Source organism: Phymastichus coffea, unplaced genomic scaffold, assembly GCF_024137745.1.
Source record: "Phymastichus coffea isolate CEN01 unplaced genomic scaffold, Cenicafe_Pcof_1.1 PCOF00037, whole genome shotgun sequence".
Classification (NCBI taxonomy): Eukaryota; Metazoa; Arthropoda; class Insecta; order Hymenoptera; family Eulophidae; genus Phymastichus; species Phymastichus coffea.
Window position 1 is genome coordinate 2,358,089 of NW_026706848.1, and position 21,196 is coordinate 2,379,284.

The following is a 21,196-nucleotide window of genomic DNA, read 5'->3' on the forward strand; positions in this document are numbered from 1 at the left end:
TTCAAAATCTGTAGTCAGAATTCAACTTTTCGTGCAATGTCTATGTTTGACCTTGAAATGACCTTGAACCTGGCGTGCTTGGGTCAAGGGGATGTCGGATTTATGTTCAGCGACCCTCGAAACCATAGAAATACTAGTTACATTTTTTTATACTACTTTTATTCGAGTTTGACCTTCAAATGACCTTGATCCTGACGTGCTGGGGTTAAACTGACTGCGGATTCGGATTCAGCGTGGCAAAATACATGGGAATATATGTGTGTTGTTTTTGATACAGACCACTTTTTATTTTTTGTGTGCCTGTGTTATTATGGATGTTTAAAGATTTTTTCCAATATTTTTTAGTCGGTTGAAACTTTTTTATTATAAAATTATGCCAAAGATATGTTTTCAACCCCTAAAAAATAGGGAATGCTACCCTTACTCTTCAAATCACTATGAACTACTTGCTCCTTTGGTACGAAATAACCTCCAATTTATTTCACTAAAAAATTTTAATTTTAAGCCGAAATATTAAAAAAAAAACGCTTTTTGGGGGTTAATTGTAGGGGAGGTTTTTACCCCTTAAAAGTGAAAATTAGCCGATAAAAAAAAATAAGTGTCTTTTATTTTTTTATGTTCTACTATATGTACTAGGAACACGACAGCGCGCTACGCGCGCGCATAATCTCATTTCACTGCGAAAATTCGGATAAAATTAAATTAATTGTAACTGAATAATTCTCGTAAATTCAGGAAGTATTATATCACATAAAGAAATAATTATTGAAAAAGTATATATTAGTAGACACTGAAACTCGTAAACGATCTAAGTAGGTGTATGTTTTTAAATATAAATATATTTATATAAACTTCTTATAGTACCCTGTTCTTCGATCAGATATGCTCACCTATACAATTCTGTGTATACATAGTTTTTAACTAATGAAGTCTCCCTCTGGTTTCCTAGATAAATTTTCAATGAATCCCACGATCTAACTCGGGACATAGCAACGTAAAGTTGTCCATGATTAAAAACATCTCTTCGAAGATCGATGCCAATTTTTTGTAAAGTTTGGCCTTGCGATTTATTTATGGTAATAGCAAAAGCCAACCGAATCGGAAATTGTCTTCTTTTGAAAGTGAATGGATATAGATTTTCACAATACAATGTAATTCTATTAAGAAAAATAATGTTATTGCGTTTGTCGCCCGTTAATATTTTACATTTTAGTAAATGATTAGAAAAATCTATTATTTGTAATCTTGTCCCATTACACAACTCTTCACTGAGACTTATATTTCTCACTAACATAACTATGCAAAATCGTCTTAAACGCAATATATGAGGAGGGAAGATTGGTGGATTTAATGAATTAAGATACTCTGGTAAAAGAATATCTCCCATTTCACCATTATCACAATTCTCCGTGCTATCAATACCAGTATATATATGCTCACTGTTTTTATCCAATAAATTAGTAATTCTGTCATTCATGTCATCTACGTCAGCATTCCTGGCAGAAAGAATAGCACAATTACTTATTTCATCAAATTTTTTATTTGTGATAAATGTACCAAAAATGTTTTGAACAATACATTCATTCGCGGGAAGTATGCAATGTTGTGGTAATTCTATATTGTTATCCTGATCATTTAATGTTCCATTTCCGACATCCAATAAATATTTAGCAAATTCAATTTCTTGCGGTAAAACTCTCATATTTGTGTGTAATTGGTATTTTACAAAATGTGTCCATAAATGACTGTTTTTTATAGATAAATTTAATATTTCATCACGTGTTCCTTTTACTTTAATTGGCAATAGCTGCCTGAAATCACCACCTAAAACCAGTATTTTGCCTCCGAACGGTAGATCATTATTCATGATATATTTCAAAGTTCTATTTACAATTTCCAAAGCATATCTCGGAGCCATTGGTGCCTCGTCCCAAATGAATACTTTAGTTTCTTTTAAAAGTATACCTTCCTTTGATTGTATTTTAATATTTGAAAACGAATCATTAAACATAGGAACTGGTAAACCAAAAGTTTTATGTACTGTTTTTCCGTTTGGCAACAAAGTAGCAGCAATACCAGTAAAAGCCATTGTAGAGCATTTGATGTTTTCTGACATTAAAAGATGATAAATGGTTGTGTAAAGAAAAGTTTTTCCAGAGCCTCCTTGACCATCTATATAAAAGTTATTCGATGCAGTATAATTACTTGAACGTGAAGCAATAAGAACTTCATCAACTATTTGTTTTTGTTCTGGATTTAACATTTGATATTGTCGATTGCCAATTTCTAAGTGATTATTATCTTCATCATGATTATTGTCGTGGACTATAGCATCCATAACATTTTGTTCCATTGTTGGAAAATCTGCTAAACTTCGTCCTTCTGTAATTAAAATATCATTAATTTCTGAGTAAGCCATTTGGTAACATATATGTAATTCATAGTTACGCGCGAAATCTTCCGACATTTGTTTTTTAAACATTTCCCACAGTTTTTCCGGATAAATTGGTTGACAGTGAATCAGTATACGAACGAATAACTGCCTCAAGGTAGATGTATTGGTAATCTTGAGACTGAATGACTTTTATCTTGTAGTTTTTTACTGAAAATGCGGTAGCATGCCTCCACAGGACCAACGTAACGTGTTTCAATAAAATTACGACATTCATCGTGTTCAATAACGTTACCATTATCAGATTGTCCAATTACAACCGTTGCAGCATCGTGGCCTTTGTAGATGTATTTATACAAATATTTGACTGCATTAATACTTGAGACAATCTCCACATTAATATGGCAATCGAACATTAGTAACAACGTAGTACAATGTGGAACAACCCATATGTTTTTTTCGTTATCATGACTTTTACGATAATGTGGGAACCCATTTTCATCCATTGTAGTCTGTTCTTGAAATTCCTTTGGAAAATTTTTTGAGCATTTTCCGTCTTTCATACACCAATCACCGCAGGGACCATGAATCATATTTCTCATAACTATGTCAAATAAACGTGGATCTCTTATTTCAATTGGTATTTCGGCTGATATGTATTTGTCCACTATTTCTGGCGTGGTAATTTTATACCCTTGTTCCAATGTAATTAATAAATGCATATGTGGTAAACCTCGTTTTTGAAATTCAATAACATACACATATGAAGCGACTTTTCCAAAAAAATTTTTCTTTATAACAGTATCAAGTAAACGTTCTTTTTTTAAATCAAAAACTCTCGCAACTAAATCTGGTCGATCTGAAGCTTGCTGACCTGGTAATAAATTTTCCGATATTTCAGGCCAATTTGGATTACATGTCATCGTTAGAAAAATATCCGGTTTTCCAGTCTCATTGACAATAGCCATTGCATCTTGATAACATTGCTGCATATAGCGAGGTGAGCCGATGAATGTTGATGGTAGAATTACAGTTTTACCTACATGACCATTTATGTCATTTGCACAGTTTCGCATATGATCATGTAAACCTTAGTACGTATCGCTCGTAATTCTTTTTGATGGTATTTATGCCATTGAATCCTCTCTCGTTCAATTTTGACATAACTATCTACTACCCATTGTTGATACAATCTACGTCCTCTAATAATAGGATTAAATTCATTGTCTCTGATAGTTATGCGGTATTTAGTATAATCCAACCGCGTAAGCCGAGCACGTCGCTGAGTATTTGTACGCTCCATGTCTTGATGCCAACCTTGTGAACCGTAGGGGTAAAATAACGGATAAATCCATGATTCTATATTAGGATCTAAAGAACTAACAATTTGTAATGATTTTGTGTTTTTATTTCTAATAGTTACATATGATTTTGGTATTTCTCCATCAGCAGTTGTCGAAAATATTGCAGCAACTTCATTGACGCGTTGAAAATTATATCTACGGCTGTCTTGACCAAGCTTTAATGAAAATAATAATTGCAATTCTGGTTGCGCTGAATCACCGTGTATATCACTTATTAGTTGCTGCAATTGTATTTCTTCATTCATCATTGCGTAAGATTTGGCATAAATGTTATTATCACGAATGATACTATCCAAAACTGTCATTAATTGATAATCTATAACATTATTTTGCTGCATTCTATAATTTAAAGCTTCATTTTGATCCATTATAAAAAGTTGTCCATATGACGGATTTTCGCCATCGCTAGGATATAGTGCAGTATTCATTTGATAATATATCTGACCTTGTATTTTAAAACAGTATGGTCCTGGTCTACGTGTTTGAAAATTTACTAAATTGGCATTAAATGAGGCAAATAATAAAGAACTATTATAACTACGTATATTTTCAAATGTTCTCCTTGGAATAATCTTGACAGTTCTGGTGGAAAATCTGGAAACGTATCGAATTGAACACATCCATGGCCGCAACAATCATTAAACGATAATCCTTTATTCGATACTTTTTCGTCTTTAAAATGCTTAGCTTTAAAATGTTCATGTTTACATATAACATCCATTGGTCCTAAATAATCTGGTTCTACTGTTTGTTGTAAATTACGATTGATGTCAATAATATTTTGGCGAGCGACTTGTCGTCGGTGACGTTGATTTTCAGTTTCTTGAAATCGTCTTTTTTTCTGTGCAACCGCTGTTTCCTCACCAGTAATCTTTCGACGACCCATAGTTATTTCTTGTTATAACAATTATTCAAATATTGGAAGAATTGACAATTAAAAGAAATCTCTTATTATACTATAAAATTTTCCTAAATTTTATACTTCACAACGGACTTTTCACTAACCGAATATTCAATAAAATTTGAATATTAGTCACTTCATTAAATCAACAAAAATACTTCTTCCTTAATTTTTGTAAAGGAATTTAAATGTTATTACAATAATTTTAATTAATTACGCGATGGTCGAATTTGTAAACTCTCCAGCGCTATAAACGTCCGTGTGTGCAAAATGGTTTTTTTTTTTAATCCCTCCATCAGATGAAAGTTGATAAGTATCAAATGCAAATTTTTTTTTTAAAATCATTCAACACAGATCATAAGTAATAGAATTAAAAACTGAGAGAATAGATGCTTATTTAAATATTCAAACTTATAAGAACGATTTAAATAATTTCATTATCTAATGAATCGATTATAAGTTCATCAATTAGGTTGATTACATTTTGGTTTCGGGCATATGTAGTTTTTGGTATTTTTAGTTTAGTTTGGTTGTGGTTTTTGCAGTTTCAATGAGGCTTGGTGGTTCAAGTTAAGTATACAGTTAGGTGATAAAAATCAATAATAAATGTATAAATAAAAATACTTTTGAAATAAAGTTAATTTATTGACTTTCCAAAAATACTGAATAATTCAGTCGAGTAATGTAATTCGTAGAACTATAATGATATCTAGATTATAAACTGGAAAAATATATGTGCTTGTCGTTTAATCAATACCTGAAAAAAAATGAATAAGTCAATTCTCGTGTATTCACAATAGCAAAAATTAAACATGAAAAAAATTAATATTTTACTTACTATCGTTCAATTAACTGTGCTTCTAAGGCTGAAGTTATTACACAGCCGTAAATAGAATCAAAATTCAAAGTAGACTTAAATCCCAGTAGTAAATAGATTCTGAAGCAGCAGAATAACTGAAACATTAATTATTACAAATTAATGAATAAACGAATCGTATATGAACACAACAGTTAAAAAAAGTATTGTAAAATATGAAATATACATATACTTACGTTTGTATTTACTATATGAATCTTAGATTTTAAATTCCAACTGACGTAAACAAATTGTAAAGCAACAGAGTAGCTGAAACATGGAATGTTATATATTAATGAATAAATGAAGTTGTTATTGGAAAATATTAAACATATATACTTACGTTTGTATTAACTCTCTCTATGATACTGATGTTTTTGTTAGATGATCATGTGCAATTATCAAATTATAAAAATTGAATGTACACATTTGAATTTGAATGTTGTTGCTATCATATTAATAAAATAATTTCTCGAATGTTTTAAAAAATTGCATTTATTTTACAAAATTTTAAGAAAAATTAAAAAAGAAAGGTTATAATTTTCAAAATAACCCTGACGTATACCATAATAACACACATAATCATCTATACTAGCTGATAATTATTATTAAAAAAAATTAAATCTTTTTACACTATATAACAATAAAGAAACGGCACTTACTTATCGATGTAGATATTATTAACAAAAAAATTCAATGCCTATGAAGTAGCGTGTCGCGTGTTCACAAAGATGGAGTAAACAACGTTGAATGAGGTTAAGGTCACTGCTTGATGAATCATAATTTTGAATGATTGATAAACTGAATAGAAAAAAAAGAACCTTTTTTCAGAATTATATTGAGATTCTTAACAATCTTAAAAATGTGATCCCGGTATACCAATATCAATAAATTTTTGTTTATAATAATTCATTGCCACAAAATTCAACTCGTTAATTTAAAACTTCTTAAAGGGACGATAACAAATATTTATTATCAGTAACTACTATCAAAAAATTTTTTTATTAGAGTTTTATTCCACTACACAACTCTAGTACAAAAAATGTCATAAACAATAAATACAAAATTATATTTCCTTTAAATATCTTTATCTTATAAAAAAATATAATATGCAAATTATTGCATAATCGTTAAAAACATATCTGAATCTACATTTGTACATCATATAAATATTAGGTTTACACATTATTATACATTTTTACAATGTTACAGTTACAATTTACAGTAGTTGTATATTTTATATTGCAACGATTACCGAAAATCGTAAGACTCGCGCGAGGTTAACGAGCGGCTAAGCGAGAGGAGCCGCGTTCGGTTCGCGAGAGAGAGAGAGCGCGTAAGGGGCAATGACCGGGAGGGGAGGCTCCGACCGGCAGTATGACTGTGCTACTCAGTCCGTTCATATCGTGCGCCTAACCTATCACCGAGCCCTTCGAAGTTTTCGCGTGTTTTGCCATTGACATTGCGAACCTGAGTGCGTGGGTGGGTGTGCTAGCAGCAGTACCAGAAGTAGCAGTAGCAGCGACTGCAGTAGCAGCAACAGCAGCAGCAGCAATAGCAGCAACATCAGTGGCAACAACAACATCAGCAGCAACACCAATTGAAGCGGTGCAGCAAGCAGCGGATCGGTCTATTAACGGCGTGTTAGTCGGATACGGTTGGCCACCGTATCCTCATCGATATTGCGGTAGGTGCACCTTCTCCCCCATTTCAATTGTTAATATAATTTGCGTGCGAATCCGCGCAGCGAGCGCGAAGTATTCATTTGTTGCGTGCGAGCAGGTAGTTCGCGGTAATCGCGGTTTTTTTCTCTCTCTCTCAATTTGCGTGTGTTGTCATTCACGCGTGCGTGCGTTAGACTCTCGGCAGATTCCCCGTGTCATTGATTTAATTGAATAAATCAATCATTATTTTCATTTAAACGAGTTTCCGTTATTGTGTTTTTTCCTTTGTCCGGAGGTCGCGTCAGTGTTTACGTTCGATTCGCCGGTTGCGTAGCACGAACCGTGCGAATTCCGATAGACGCGAGTCGACTACTTAGGTTCCGGCGGCGGCCGCACGAGCGCTACTAGCAAGGGGCGACAGCGCCGCCAAGAGGTGAGTTGGGGGAACCCAACTCGGAACAGTGAAGAGACTCTGCGCATGCGCACTCCGAGGCAAGGTAGGTTACTGTGCTTTGAGCACATAGATAACAAGGCTTCGTCTAGTTATAATAAGGGCAATTTTAGAGATTATCGACTGAACGACAGCCTGTTACAATATACATTTAAAGCTAACTTTAATTTTTAACATTTGGCACATTAAAAAATCTTGAGAAGTTTTTTAGATCGTAGAGTATTTAAAGAAAAGGTTTGGAGCACTTTAACTAATTTATGATAAGAAAAATACTGAATGGTAATGATACCTAATTATAATGCTAATTTGTTATATGACATATTTGAAATTTACATTTAAATGAAAAAAATAAATAGTGAAAATAAATAATGATCATAACGCTAAATGAAAACTGGAATGATTTGAAGAAACATAAATTGAAAGCAGAACTATTCATGGCCACGTTTTGGAGTTTTAACACCAAGAGCCACTTGAGCAGCTGACATAACCGGAGCTCCAGGAACTGCGATGATTGAGTTTTCATCCCTGCATTTTATAGTGATTGGTCCGGCCCCTGAAAAGTATCAATTAAACGAATCACATTAAAATAGATACAGATTAAATGAATTTGAAAGTTTGAAATATAAATTCCATATTTTTATTATATTATAAGGTATTATGTATTATTATTTTGTTGGGTTATTTTACACATACCAGATGTATCAACTTCACCGATTACTATGACACGAACTCCTTTGCCAAAGGTTATACCGGTATAGTTGCTTATGTTCACACAGACCTTGGCATTTCCATCAGTAATGGCTCCGCAGCCACAAACTTCCTTTGTGTATTTGTTCTCAGTCTTCGCAAACTTGAACTTGATGTTGCCTTCGATGCCGGTTAAAAATTATTGAATTATTATATCGATTAAAAATGAAAAAATGACTAAATGTAAAAAATAAATACTCACGGACTAAGCCTTCACTTTTTCCTACATCTGCAAAAGTAACCTCTTGAATATTCATTTCCAAATTTGCTTGGTTTGGATTGTAATCACCAATATGCTCCAAAATGGTAACATCTTTAAGGACGTTTCCCTGTTTATGTAAATAATAATAGATCTGCCTGAAACTTAGGATTATGATAGTTTAAAGTATTCTGAACTCACACACGTTTTTTGGGCATACGTTATAATGCTAAATACAGAGAAATAAACAAAAATCAAAATGCATTTTAACACGTGGCCTTATGGGACCGCACTTGAAACGGTTAATTGGACCTGTTACAAATAACACATGCAGACAGTTTTTTTATTATAAACAAAAAGATTTTTTTATGATGCAACCCTCAAAGTTTTGACCCATGTTATAAGGCTTTTCATTAAGATATTAAATAAAATAATAGCAAAATAATGCATGATAAATAAACATGGCAACACCGCATCATATAGTGGTTATGAAAGCGATCATGCGCACGCGCACCCATCGGCGGCATTTTTCAAATGCATTTGAATACTCAGTTCGCACGGAAATTACAATTGATTTTACATTGCGCTGCATACCATAAATAATTATTACGTGAATTATGTATCAATATAAATTATACATATCATAGCCATTCCGAATAATTTCATAAAAATAAAAAAAATATATAAATTGTCCATAAGAAATATAGAATTTTTATTCATAAAACTTACAATATATCTCGTATATTTGAACAAATACGTTTAATGCTTTGATATTTTAAATAAATAACTTACAAATCTAATATCACGTTGAGAATCACGTAAATTACAATATCACATCATCAGCATCCTCCATGATAATCATGATAAATGTTTCCAAATGTTCGAGAATAGCGTCTAGAATTTCCTTTTTTTTTATTATTGTTGCCTTTCCATTTACTTTGCCTTGCAAAAGCTCTGTAGCAAATTCTTTATTTTTTATATATGCATCAATTAAATCTTGATAAGTAAAGTTTTCTTCGGATAATCTTTGGATCATTGTTTCTGAAATATCATCTTTCAAAGGTATAAAGGAATTTATGTTACTTCGACTACGCTCTTTTTTATCGAGATAGATGCAGATACTATCAAATGTTCCATTTATTGCTAGTAAATCACTCACGTTTAGAAAATTGTTCGCTAGTTTTTCTAAAATATGGACATCAAACATAGCATCATGAGCTTCTGAGCAAGAAACATTCAATTTGCATGCTGCTAATGTTGTTAATTTGTGATTATCTACATCGATGATCTTTTTTCTGAATAATGGCAGAGTGTCAGTGAATCCTACAATAATACTTTGAAAATCTTTCAATAAACCACAACTTTTCACCAAAATAACTAATCGCTTAGAATCAAAATCACAGTTGTGAGCAACTAAAATACATTTTTTACCTAAGCTTTTTAAAAATTCCAATACACTAGATACAACAAATGCTTTGGTGTTTGTTACAACTTGCTCGCCATTTTTATATAAGTTTTTATTAATCCGTGTCAGTTTATGAACTTCCGATGATTTCGGATTAATTGGTCGCGTTGGTGTGATATAAGAACTGTATGATTGTTCATCACATTTTAAGCAGATTTGTAGTACGTCATCTTTGAACATATCGAATCCTGCAGTTTCCAAATAAAAAAAAACTATTTTCGTATCATTGCTATTAATAATATTGGAGCTATCTGATTCATTCGACTTTTCATTGGCATTTTCTTGAACTAAGTTTTCATTATTTGTGCAACCTTGTGGAGTTGTAGAATTAGTGATATCAAAAAGAGACATATCACTACTATATGATGTTTCCTCTTTTTTATCAGTGCGATATTTTAATTGAGAACGCAACTGTGTACGCATTATGCGTTTCTTTTATCCATCAATACTTGATTCTCTAGCCTTACGTTTTGAAGCACAGTTGTTTGTACGTTGATGCGCTCTGCAAGTCGTCCTGTCGTTTCCAACCCTAAAGCATGAAAAATACTATTTATGTAAGCTTCCCCATAATTTTTTTGAACAACTGTACAAGCAAATCTGTAGTCGCACAATTGAATACACATTGAATTATTTAAGCTCTCGTTAGCTTGTGAAGAAGCCGCCATTAAAAATTTTGTAGCATTTGCAGCTAGCTTATCAAATAATACTTTCAGCTGTTCATATAATACTGCATTTTTCATTTGTAACCCTACATAATTTTCTTTGTCTTCTTTGGCTTTACACCAAGATCCACAGTTATCGTGGCGATCAAAAGCATGGTCTGGAATATTTTGAATTGCAGCTCTCATTTTCTCTAAATCGCCAACATTTTGCTTTACTGCATAACTAAAATATCTCTTCAGAGAATTTATAGTATCCTGTTGAAGATCTCGATCTGGATCTTGGTTTACTTTTGAATTAATATTAAAAAGAGCGTTCTTAACTCCTTTTGTACTATGGTTCATATCTGACTGCCTAATAATCATGTGAGTAGCTTCCTTTTGTATAGTACTAAAACTGCTGCTGTCATTGTCTGCGGTAAAAACGCCAATCTCAACATTGGCAGCTTGTAAAAGTTTACTTTCAATGACAAGCTTGCGAGCACCCTCCGCTTCCATAGACTTAGCGCTACCATGAAAGTTTAAACGACAATCATGCTCTTTATCAGTACCATTTTTTTCATTGCTGTCACACTGACGACATTTCCTATTGAATGATACGTAATCCAAAACCATACCACTAAGCATTCCTATCAGACATCCATACCCATTCAAACTGTCATAATTATACCCGTTAGAACGCTGGCTCCAGCCAAAATCAAAAGAAACAAACAGTCTTACAAATTCAACCTCTTCATCATTTATTATTTTGGTACTATATAAACTAAGAAATTATCTGGAGTATCAGGAGGTCTGTATGGAAAAGAAAAGAGAGTGACATGTTATTTTTTATACTTACAAGTTCATGACTTTTTTGAGAGAATATATTAATAATAACAAATATTGTATTAGTGTATAAATGTGTATATATTTATATGTATATTTTTTACAAAAAAAATACATTTTTCAATTGATTACTTTCTACTTAAAACGATTATCTAACTTAAAATATAATATAAAAAATCTTATTATTTGCATGATTACAAGTATAGATAAAAAATAATGCTTAACCTACTGATTAAAATAGTAATAAACTAAAATTTCATTCAAAATATTTTTAGACTAAAATAAGTTAAAAAATCTAATTTTCTACATGATTATACTTATATATAGCGTCATCAATTGAAACCTGATTTAAAAAATCATTAGAAACACGTGTGTTAAACAGTAAATTTGAAGAATGTTTTGTTTAGGATTGTTGTGTGAGAAAACTTACAACATGGCTTTAAGTTTGTCTAAATTTTCAAGTGTTAATGCTCGTTCTAATTCAATGGCATACTGGCAGCTCGTTTTCGCCACATCTTCAAGAAATGGACCCACTAATCTCTCTTGGTTTTTGTAGGCATTTTTTGATAAAAGAGGTATTTCAAAAGTACTTAGAAAAGTATCGACTTGACGATGTCCAATATCTGCACGCATTGCTCCTGTAAATAGTAATATTATTTATTAATTACTTATTGAACGTACACTATCATTAAATAAACTGAAAAATAATACTTGTGTGTACCTATAGGCAACTTTGCATTGATTTCAAAAACTTTCTTGCTGCTACCAAGAATGTTTGCCATAGGTCCGCTGCGGACTTTGGTAATTTCGGGACACCTGCTACACTTGCAGTAAAAATATGAACCAAGACCATGAATCGTTTCAACAATATTTTGAGTAAATAATCTTTGATTGCATCCATCACAGTACATCTGTTTAGACATATATTTCAAGTCAACAACGCGCGCTCCTTGGACAGGATAATTTGAGGTTATGTCAGCCTCCTCAGTTTTGGTCTCTTCTTTAGTTGAAGCAGCTTCGGGAGCAACAAATTTTCCTTTGTTTTTAATACCATTTTCTGATCGACGTAACATATGTTGATAAACTTTTTTCGACACATATTTTCCTTTCCAGTGATATCTTTTACGGCCACTCATTGCTCGTTCATAATAAACACCGAGAACATATGCGAATACCACTGTTTATTTACATGGTGTGCTCAAGCGCGACGTTGCCAAGTTTCAAGAAACCGTCGGTAATATAGGTTACTTCACGCAGAAAAAAGAAACAGGGAAACGTCCTTAATCAGCAACTCAAAGGGAACCAACTTTTTGGATTCCTTGAAGAAATTTGATGCTACAGACTTCACAGTTGCTTCTTCGACATGAAAAATCTGAATCGAAAAATATAAAATGTTTAGTAATTACAATAATTGAAAAAGACAGAAATCAATTCCATAGTACGTTTACCTTTCCAATGGTAATAGAAGCAACATGTCGATCAATCAGGGCTTTGCCCCATACCAAGCATTGGATTCTACTGCCATTAGCGTTATTCAAAGTAAATTTGAATAAATCAAATTTCTCTCTCGATCCTACTACTGCAGGAGCATGAACTTCATCAACGTAAGCAATAATCTCACTGAAAAAAAACATTACCATTAATTAACTACCACTAATTGTAATAATTAAAAAAAATTCAGACCATCACTTACGCCATTCTATTTGTATCCCTAAGTTCTTTGAAATGCTCATTGGTAGTGAAAGGTAAAAGCTCTTCGCCCTCTCCACCACTTTCATTGGGATTACTATTATCGTCCTGATCCTGGAGAATGTTAGCTACGGCAGCAAGTCCAACGTTTGGATTACCTCTACCTTGCTGACCATTGACTCCAGCACGAAGTCCAGCGTTAGGATTACCTCCGTCTTGCTGATAATCCATATTTTCCGTTGTCTAATACATGTACATAAAATTTGTAATTTATCTGAGAATAAAATCATTTAGTTTTTTTTCAATCTGATTGAATTCAAAATTTGTTTATCAAAATTTGTTTATAAAGTCATGTAAAAAATTTAATTTATACAATCACAACTTGAGTGCATTAAATAAACACATGTTCATCTTAAATATTTTATATCATCTTAAATATTTTTATACCAATAACTTTCAAGTGCAAAAATCAATATTTCTATAAATTGGTTTGTTTATTATGTAATATATATTATTTTTTTAAATAACGTGCGAATGCAGTGCGATAACATAGTTTAGATTTTTGTTAACTAACGTGTGAATGTGCGAAAAATAGTTGAGATGAACATGTGTTTATTTAATGCAATCACGTTGTTGTGATTTTAATTTTTCACGTGATTTTTGCACTTGAAAGTTATTGGTATAAAAATATTTAAGATGAACATGTGTTTATTTAATGCACTCAAGTTGTGATTGTATAAATTTAATTTTTTACGTGACTTTATAAACAAATTTTGAATTCAATCAGATTGGAAAAAACTAAAAAATGACACGCGGTCACCCTAACCTACCACAAAAAAGTTTAAAAAATAATTATATATTTAGTACAAAATTTTTGTTTTATACTCACCTTCAAGAGTCGCAATAACTTTTAAAATAAATATTTTAAAATTTTAAGCGACGATGTCGACGATTACAATAGATTAAATCAGCTTAAACACCCGGAACTAATTACTACGTGCCAATGCATATGCATATACAGCCATCGACTGTTACTGCGCAAGACAATGCGCACATCAATTAATGCGCACATCAATTAACACATCACACTATAATAGCCACTTCTGTGACAGGTACTCACGTGACCATCTCTCAGCCAATCAAATCACGAATAAAATGACTTCACTCGCCAAGCCATCACTTTTCATATATAGGATCAAAATTATCAAAATCGGTGAGTTCGAGTTGGGTACCTTTCCTTGTAAGAGGAATCCGCAAAAAGGATTCCTTATAAAAAAAATTAATAATAATAATAATAATAATAATAATAATAATAATTGTAATAATATTAAGTATTGTTATTCAAGTATGAAATTTGTTTTTGATAACAAACATAAACAAGCAGCTATGAATTTGATTGTTCTTATGATTACAGCATTATATTCAACAAAAAAGGATGGAATACTATTGTTCAAGGAAACCAATATAGCGTGTAAAAGTATTCGCAGTTTGAATATAATAAAAAAAATTGTACGATTATCATGCCTACTTATCTGCAGAAGTTTACCTTTCCTAAAAAGTGTAGGAGCGGGAAGGGGGGGGGGGATTTCATTCACTACGAGGTGTGTTTAAAAAGTAAGGGGAATTTTTAAATTGGGCAGGCTACGTAGATTCGGTCATCGATATTTTTTTTATTACGTTGTTATACATGACCCTCACATGTGCTCACAGTTTCAGCCAGTTTGTATGTTTACTTTTTTTTGCGAGATAGAAACGTTAGGCATGTTTTTTGTGCTCAACGATTTTCTGCTGTCGAAAACAATGGATCAAAGAGTTTGCAAATTGTTAAAAATAGAATTAAGTGCTCCAAAATACTTGAAATGTTGATAGTGGCATACAAATTGTTTACAAGTGGTATAAGCTCTTTCAAGATAGCCGAGAAGACACTGACGACGAACCTCGCTCTGGACGCCCCAGCACTTCAATGACTGATGAAAGTGTAGAAGAAGTGAAACAAATGGTGTAAAAAAATCGTCGAATCACTATTAGAGAAGTGACTGAAGACGTCGGCATCTCTGCTGGCTCGTGCTATGCAATGTTTTCCGAAGTTTTGGATATAACATAGCAGCAACATTTTTTCCGAAATTGCTAAATTTTGACCAAAAGAACCGGCGAAGGAGTATCGCTCAAGAGCTGTTAAACGACGTCAATGATGATCCTGATGTGCTGAAAAAAGTCATAACTGGTGACGAATCATGGGTTTATGATTATGACGTCGAAACTAAAGCCTAAACCCAATAAAAAGTATTACCTTGAAGTTATGCACCGTTTGCGAGAAGGAATACGAAAAAAAACGTTCGGAATTGTGGAAAAACAATTCACGGATTTTGTATCACGATAATGCACTTGCTCACTCATCGTTACTTGTGTCAAACTTTTTGGCCAAAAACCACAATCATGCCTCAGACACCATATTCACCGAATATAGCCCTCTGCGACTTTTTCCTGTTCCCAAAACTCAAGAAACCCATGAAAGGACGGAGGTTTGGAACGATTGTAGAGTTAAAGAAAAAATCGCCGGAAGAACTCAAGGCTATACCAGAAAGTGCTTACCAGAAAGTGCTTACCAGAAGTCCTTCGAGGATTGGAAGAAACGTTAGCACAAGTGTATTATATTTGAGGAGGATTACTTTGAAGGGGACAACATAAATATTGATGAATAAATAAATATTTTTCCATAAAAATAAAAATATAGATATTAGATAATTGCTTTTGAAAATTTTATATAAAAATATATATTACTTTTGTAAAACAAGATTTGGAGTATTTAATTGTGTAACACCTATTTGCACTAGATTAAGTTTCATTATTAATTTCCACATTTTCACAAAAAGGGGCCCGACGAGTAGTCTTATGACGTTTATTTGAGGCTTATGGTGACGACAAATAACGAACGTCGGATTATGTGACTTATAGCCATATTTTTTTAAATCCAACATAATAACAGTTATATTTACTAACTATATAAATAAAGTCGCCTGATGTATAAAAATGATTTCACATTCTCTGATTTCCTGAAAGTTTAAACTAACGATTACATTTGTGAGATATACCTCCTAGTAATGTTTGACAATCTGTATAGAATAAATAATAAGTATGCGAGAGGGGTCAGCCACCGTGCGCCTTGGGCTGAGCTCTACTAATTTTTATTGGGTTCTATCGCGGTAAAGAAAGCCGGCGCTGACTTTCACGGGCCGACGTTCGCTCTGGTTGAGGAGGATGATTCAAATAATTGAACACTTTAATTAGAATATTATACACTTAGCGATCTCATTTATTGACGTCCTTTCACAAATAAACGCTACAAGATTCATTTCGCCGTGGCGAGCGCACTCGCACAGCCTTTCCGTGACCAGAGTTCGCAGGATCACGTGAGCGAAATCGCTCAGCGTGCGCGATAAAGTACACTTAATACGCTGAAATCCGTAATCGAGCAAGAGCTGGCGCGAGAGAGATTAAATTGGCTTTAGACCCACCAGACACCGACAGTCCGTCGGTAGAGAGGCGACGCCGGCGAAAGCGTAGACCCGCAGGAAACGACGCCCTGGCGACGATTGAGGTTGCTGCAGGAAGGGCCGCAGCACGGCCTTTGCTTCATGGTCGGCGAATGATCGCTGCGTAAACTGGCTCAGCCTCAAATAACTTCCACTTCCTTCCTGGCAAACGTGGCTGTCGCACTGACGGCAATAGTTCCTCTCCTGGCGGAATCTTGTCCAGAACAGTCCTTCTCGGCCCTAATTACTTGAGAGCTCGCGCCTAACTGCCTTGTTCACACTTAATTTTTCTAAGCCTCGCGCCGCCGTGCTCCCACTTCTCTCGCCGTCAAAAATCAGCCGAACTTGCTTTCTCTCTCTCTCTCTCGCTCTTCTCGCTCTCACGGCGACACCTCACCGATCGTCGCGCTCCTCTCTCCAGATCCTGCAACGACACAAGTATGTAGTCGCTATATAGCGTACATTTGGTCGCTGCGTTCATGCGAGGAGAGTGCCGTACACAGGGCTAGCGAAAATCGCTATGACCCTGTCACAAGCATAATTATTAAAATGTTAATTTTCTGTAAAAAAATGACTTGCTTGATATTAAAAATGTTCGTATGTTTGACTACAGAAAATTATACTATATTAAGAGGAAATAATACTGATTACACAGAGCTTTGGGCAGGAATAACATTTTCAACTATCAAAAAATTTATTTTTGCAAATCAAAACAGATGCAGTTAGTTAGGCAATATTTTGAAATAGGTAATGTATGCAGAGAATACGTAATAGTTTAGTGGAGTAATAGTTAGGTTAATTAGTAATAGTTTAGGAATGTATAATAGACTAAGTTTTAACTTTCTCGAAAAGTATATGAGGAGATGTGAGGGAAAATAACACAGGCCGACAAAATTTAAAAAATGGAAAAACCCAGAAACCAGACAGTACGTTCCCAAACGTTTTTGGTGCACTGAAACCGAATCTGACCTCAGAATTGCTCCATCGCCCTAGGTTTTCGAGAAATCCTAACCTAAAAGTTCAAAAAATACGATTTTTCATTATATTTCGCGTAGTATTACGTCGTAAGCCAATTTTATTTTAAAAAACGAGTTATGCTATCTCAAAGTACTACTCTTACCCTTCAAAACCTTTTTTTCAGATTTAAAAAATCTTCTTTTTCCATCGAGATATCGTAGATTGAATTGGAGTGATTTAGCGATTTCGTTACAGCACGAAATAGTGGCGAATTTCCGAATAAGAAGTTATAGTGTAATTATATGTTTTTTGGGTCACTGAATCCAAATTTAACGTCAGAATTACTCTATAATCTCATTTCCCTTAACCCTAGAGCCCCATAACCTGCGACGCTGTAACCCCTGACCGACATACTCCAAAGTCCTTAACTCTCGAGCCCTTTAACCTGCTACGGTATAACCCCCGACCCTCACGCCCAAATTTCCTTAACCCTCGAGCCTTTAAACTGCGAAGCTATAACCCCCGGCCCTATCGAGGGTTAAAGAAATTCGCGTTTGGTGGACGGAGAATACCGCTGGGTCAATGGAACAACGATAGACGTCATTTCTGCGGTAAAAAAAGATAGAAGAATTTGTGTCTGTGATAGGAAAATTCATATCCAACTTACGTATACAAGTACAATTTACGTTTACACACAAGTGTCTATAACTTGCGAAATCGATCAGCTAGGATTTTTAATCTTACATTTTTCTGGTCTACTAACGATGAAGAAAGTATCTACGTTAGCAGATATCGGATTCACTTAGGGCCTACATTTCCTTACTTGAGGATAACCGTCTATGACATTGCTCAAAAACTACAAATTTTTGTGCTTCGTTCTTCATCCGTGTTAGGGATCGTGTTTGAGCGGCAGGCTAACGGATAAGTCACTGGAATTGAATTTTTGGTATTATTTCTCGTACAACACTGCGTGCAGTACTTTCATTGATTTTTATTATAACTTCATCTTTTAGAAATTTTATCATTACCCCATTCCGGTATTAGCATAAGTTTATAATATTATTCGTGTTTTATCACTGCTCAAAAACTCCAAGTTTATGTGTTCTACTCTTCATCCGTGTTATAGATCGTGTTTGAGCGGCAGGCTAACGGAAAAGTCACTGGAATTAAATACTTTCTATTATTTCTCATATAACACTGCGTGCAGTACTTTTACTGATCTTTATTATTACTTTGTCTTCTAGAAATTTAATTATATTTACCCATTTCGTTATTAGAATAAGTTTATAATATTACTCGTGATTTCCAATTAACTTATAAGTTATTGAAGATGTCGGCATGTAGAATTCCATGCAACGGAAAAATCGATTCCTTTTGTAATATCTGCGGTAAATTTGAGGTAGCTCGACTTCGTCGATCAATCACTGATATCATTGAAGATCACTTTGAAGAATGTTACGAGACACCTATGAAGAATTTAGACAAACCATGGGTTCCTAAATATATTTGTGAAGACTGTCGCCGAAGTTTGAAAAACTGGAATAAAACTAAAACCGAAGTTGTTCTCCAACCAACAATATGGCGTGAACCTAAAAATCACCATGATGACTGTTACTTTTGTAAATGTGATACTTTAGGTTTTAATCATAATAACAAAGCTTCCCTCCTTTATCCGAACGTTTCTAGTGTAACAGCAGCTCAGTATGGAAAAATAGAAAGAAAAAAAAATTCTGATTCTGAGCCAAAAAAACTTCAACCAATAGAAGTTCCGGTAACAGACAAAAGCAGCAGTAGTGATGAAGAAGATTTTTCTGAAAATCAGAACAAGCCCAAACTTTTCGAACAAAATTCTTTGGATGATCTGATCCGTGATTTGAATCTTCCGAAAGATTCTTCAGAACTCTTAGCTTCAAGACTAAAAGAAAGAAATCTTTTATTGCCTGAGACAAAAGTTTCTATTTACAGGAAGAGAGATATTAAATTTCGGCCATATTTTACTTGCGTGGATAACCTTGGTTACTGCAACGATATAAAGCATCTCATCAGTTTATATGGAGTGCAAGGAGGTTATAATCCAGAGAACTGGCGACTCTTCATGGATGCATCTGTACAAAGTCTCAAGGCAGTACTTCTGCATAATGGGAATGAGTATGCAGCTATTTCCATTGCTCATTCCACTCTGATGAAAGAGTCTTACGATAACTTTCGATTCCTTCTTGAGAAAATCAATTACAATGAACACAAATGACTCGTTTGTGGCGATTTCAAGATGATCAATACATTAGTTAGCTTGCAATCTGGAAGTACGAAGCACCCCTGTTTTTTGTGTCTCTGGGACAGTCGTGCACGAGAAGAACATTGGGTTCGGAAAGAATGGACGAAAAGAATCGGAATGGTTATTGGATCACACAATGTCGTTCATGAGAACCTTGTTGATCCTAAACATATCTTGTTACCTCCACTCCATATAAAACTGGGCTTGATGAAGCAATTCGTCAAGGCACTAGATAAGGAAGGCGAATGTTACAAGTATCTTCAGGGAAAATTTCCTAAATTGTCTGAAATTAAGGAAGGCGAAAATTAAGGAAGGCATATTTGTCGGGCCAGACATTCGAGCACTTATGAAAGATGATGAATTCTTCTTGACAATGACGACTAATGAGACAAATGTTTGAATAAGTTTCAAAAGTGTCACCGAGAATTTTCTCGGAAACCACCGGGACCTTAAATACAAAACTATTGTGTCGACAATGCTACAGAATTTTCAAAAATTAGGGTGTTTGATGAGCCTGAAAATACACTTTTTGTTTTCACATTTGGAATACTTTTCGGACAATGTTGGGGCGTTCAGTGCGAGTTTTCATAAAAAAAAGAAGTGAAAAATTGTAGGGTTGCAGATATTCAGATGCAACACCCACAAACTAAATAAATGAGATTTAAAACGCGTAATTGAAAGCTGCGTAGAATACAAGGCTTGGATATTGAAGGGATTGAAATGTAGAGACATACGGTTATACGATAGCAGCTTGAAGTGCTGATTGAGGAAATTCTGGCAAAGGAGTCTGAGGTTGCAGACTTGCAGGGCTCGGGGGTTGAATATAATTTGGAGGCTTGAGGTATTCTGCGTAGCGAATTTCGGTATGAAGGTTGGGGGTTATAGCGTCGCGGTAATAGGGCTCGAGGGTTGAGGAAATTGGGGTGTGAGGTTCGGGGGTTATACTGCAGCAGGTTAAAGGTCTCGAGAGTTAAGGACTTTGGAGTATGTCGGTCAGGGGTTACAGCGTTGCAGGTTATGGGGCTCTAGGGTTAAGGGAAATGAGATTATAGAGTCATTCTAACGTTAAATTTGGATTCAGTGACCCAAAAAACATATAATTACCCTATAACTCCTTATTCGGAAATTCGCCACTATTTCGTGCTGTAACGAAATCGCTAAATCACTCCAATTCAATCTACAATATCTCGATGGAAAAAGAAGATTTTTTAAATCTGAA

At 34.1% G+C, this 21,196-nt stretch overlaps 3 protein-coding genes across 10 annotated transcripts in view; all 3 read right to left on the reverse strand.

The window, feature by feature from the left end:
- LOC131663660 (alpha-(1,6)-fucosyltransferase) overlaps positions 1–21,196 on the reverse strand; it is a 553,369-nt gene that overhangs the window by 517,140 nt on the left and 15,033 nt on the right. The gene's annotated exons all lie outside the window — the stretch shown is intronic.
- LOC131663670 (ATP-dependent DNA helicase pif1-like) lies at positions 887–2,419 on the reverse strand. Its single transcript, XM_058934201.1, has one exon. The coding sequence runs from the start codon at positions 2,417–2,419 to the stop codon at positions 887–889; it is 1,533 nt and encodes a 510-aa protein (XP_058790184.1).
- Positions 2,545–3,360, reverse strand: LOC131663671 (uncharacterized). Its single transcript, XM_058934202.1, has one exon. The coding sequence runs from the start codon at positions 3,358–3,360 to the stop codon at positions 2,545–2,547; it is 816 nt and encodes a 271-aa protein (XP_058790185.1).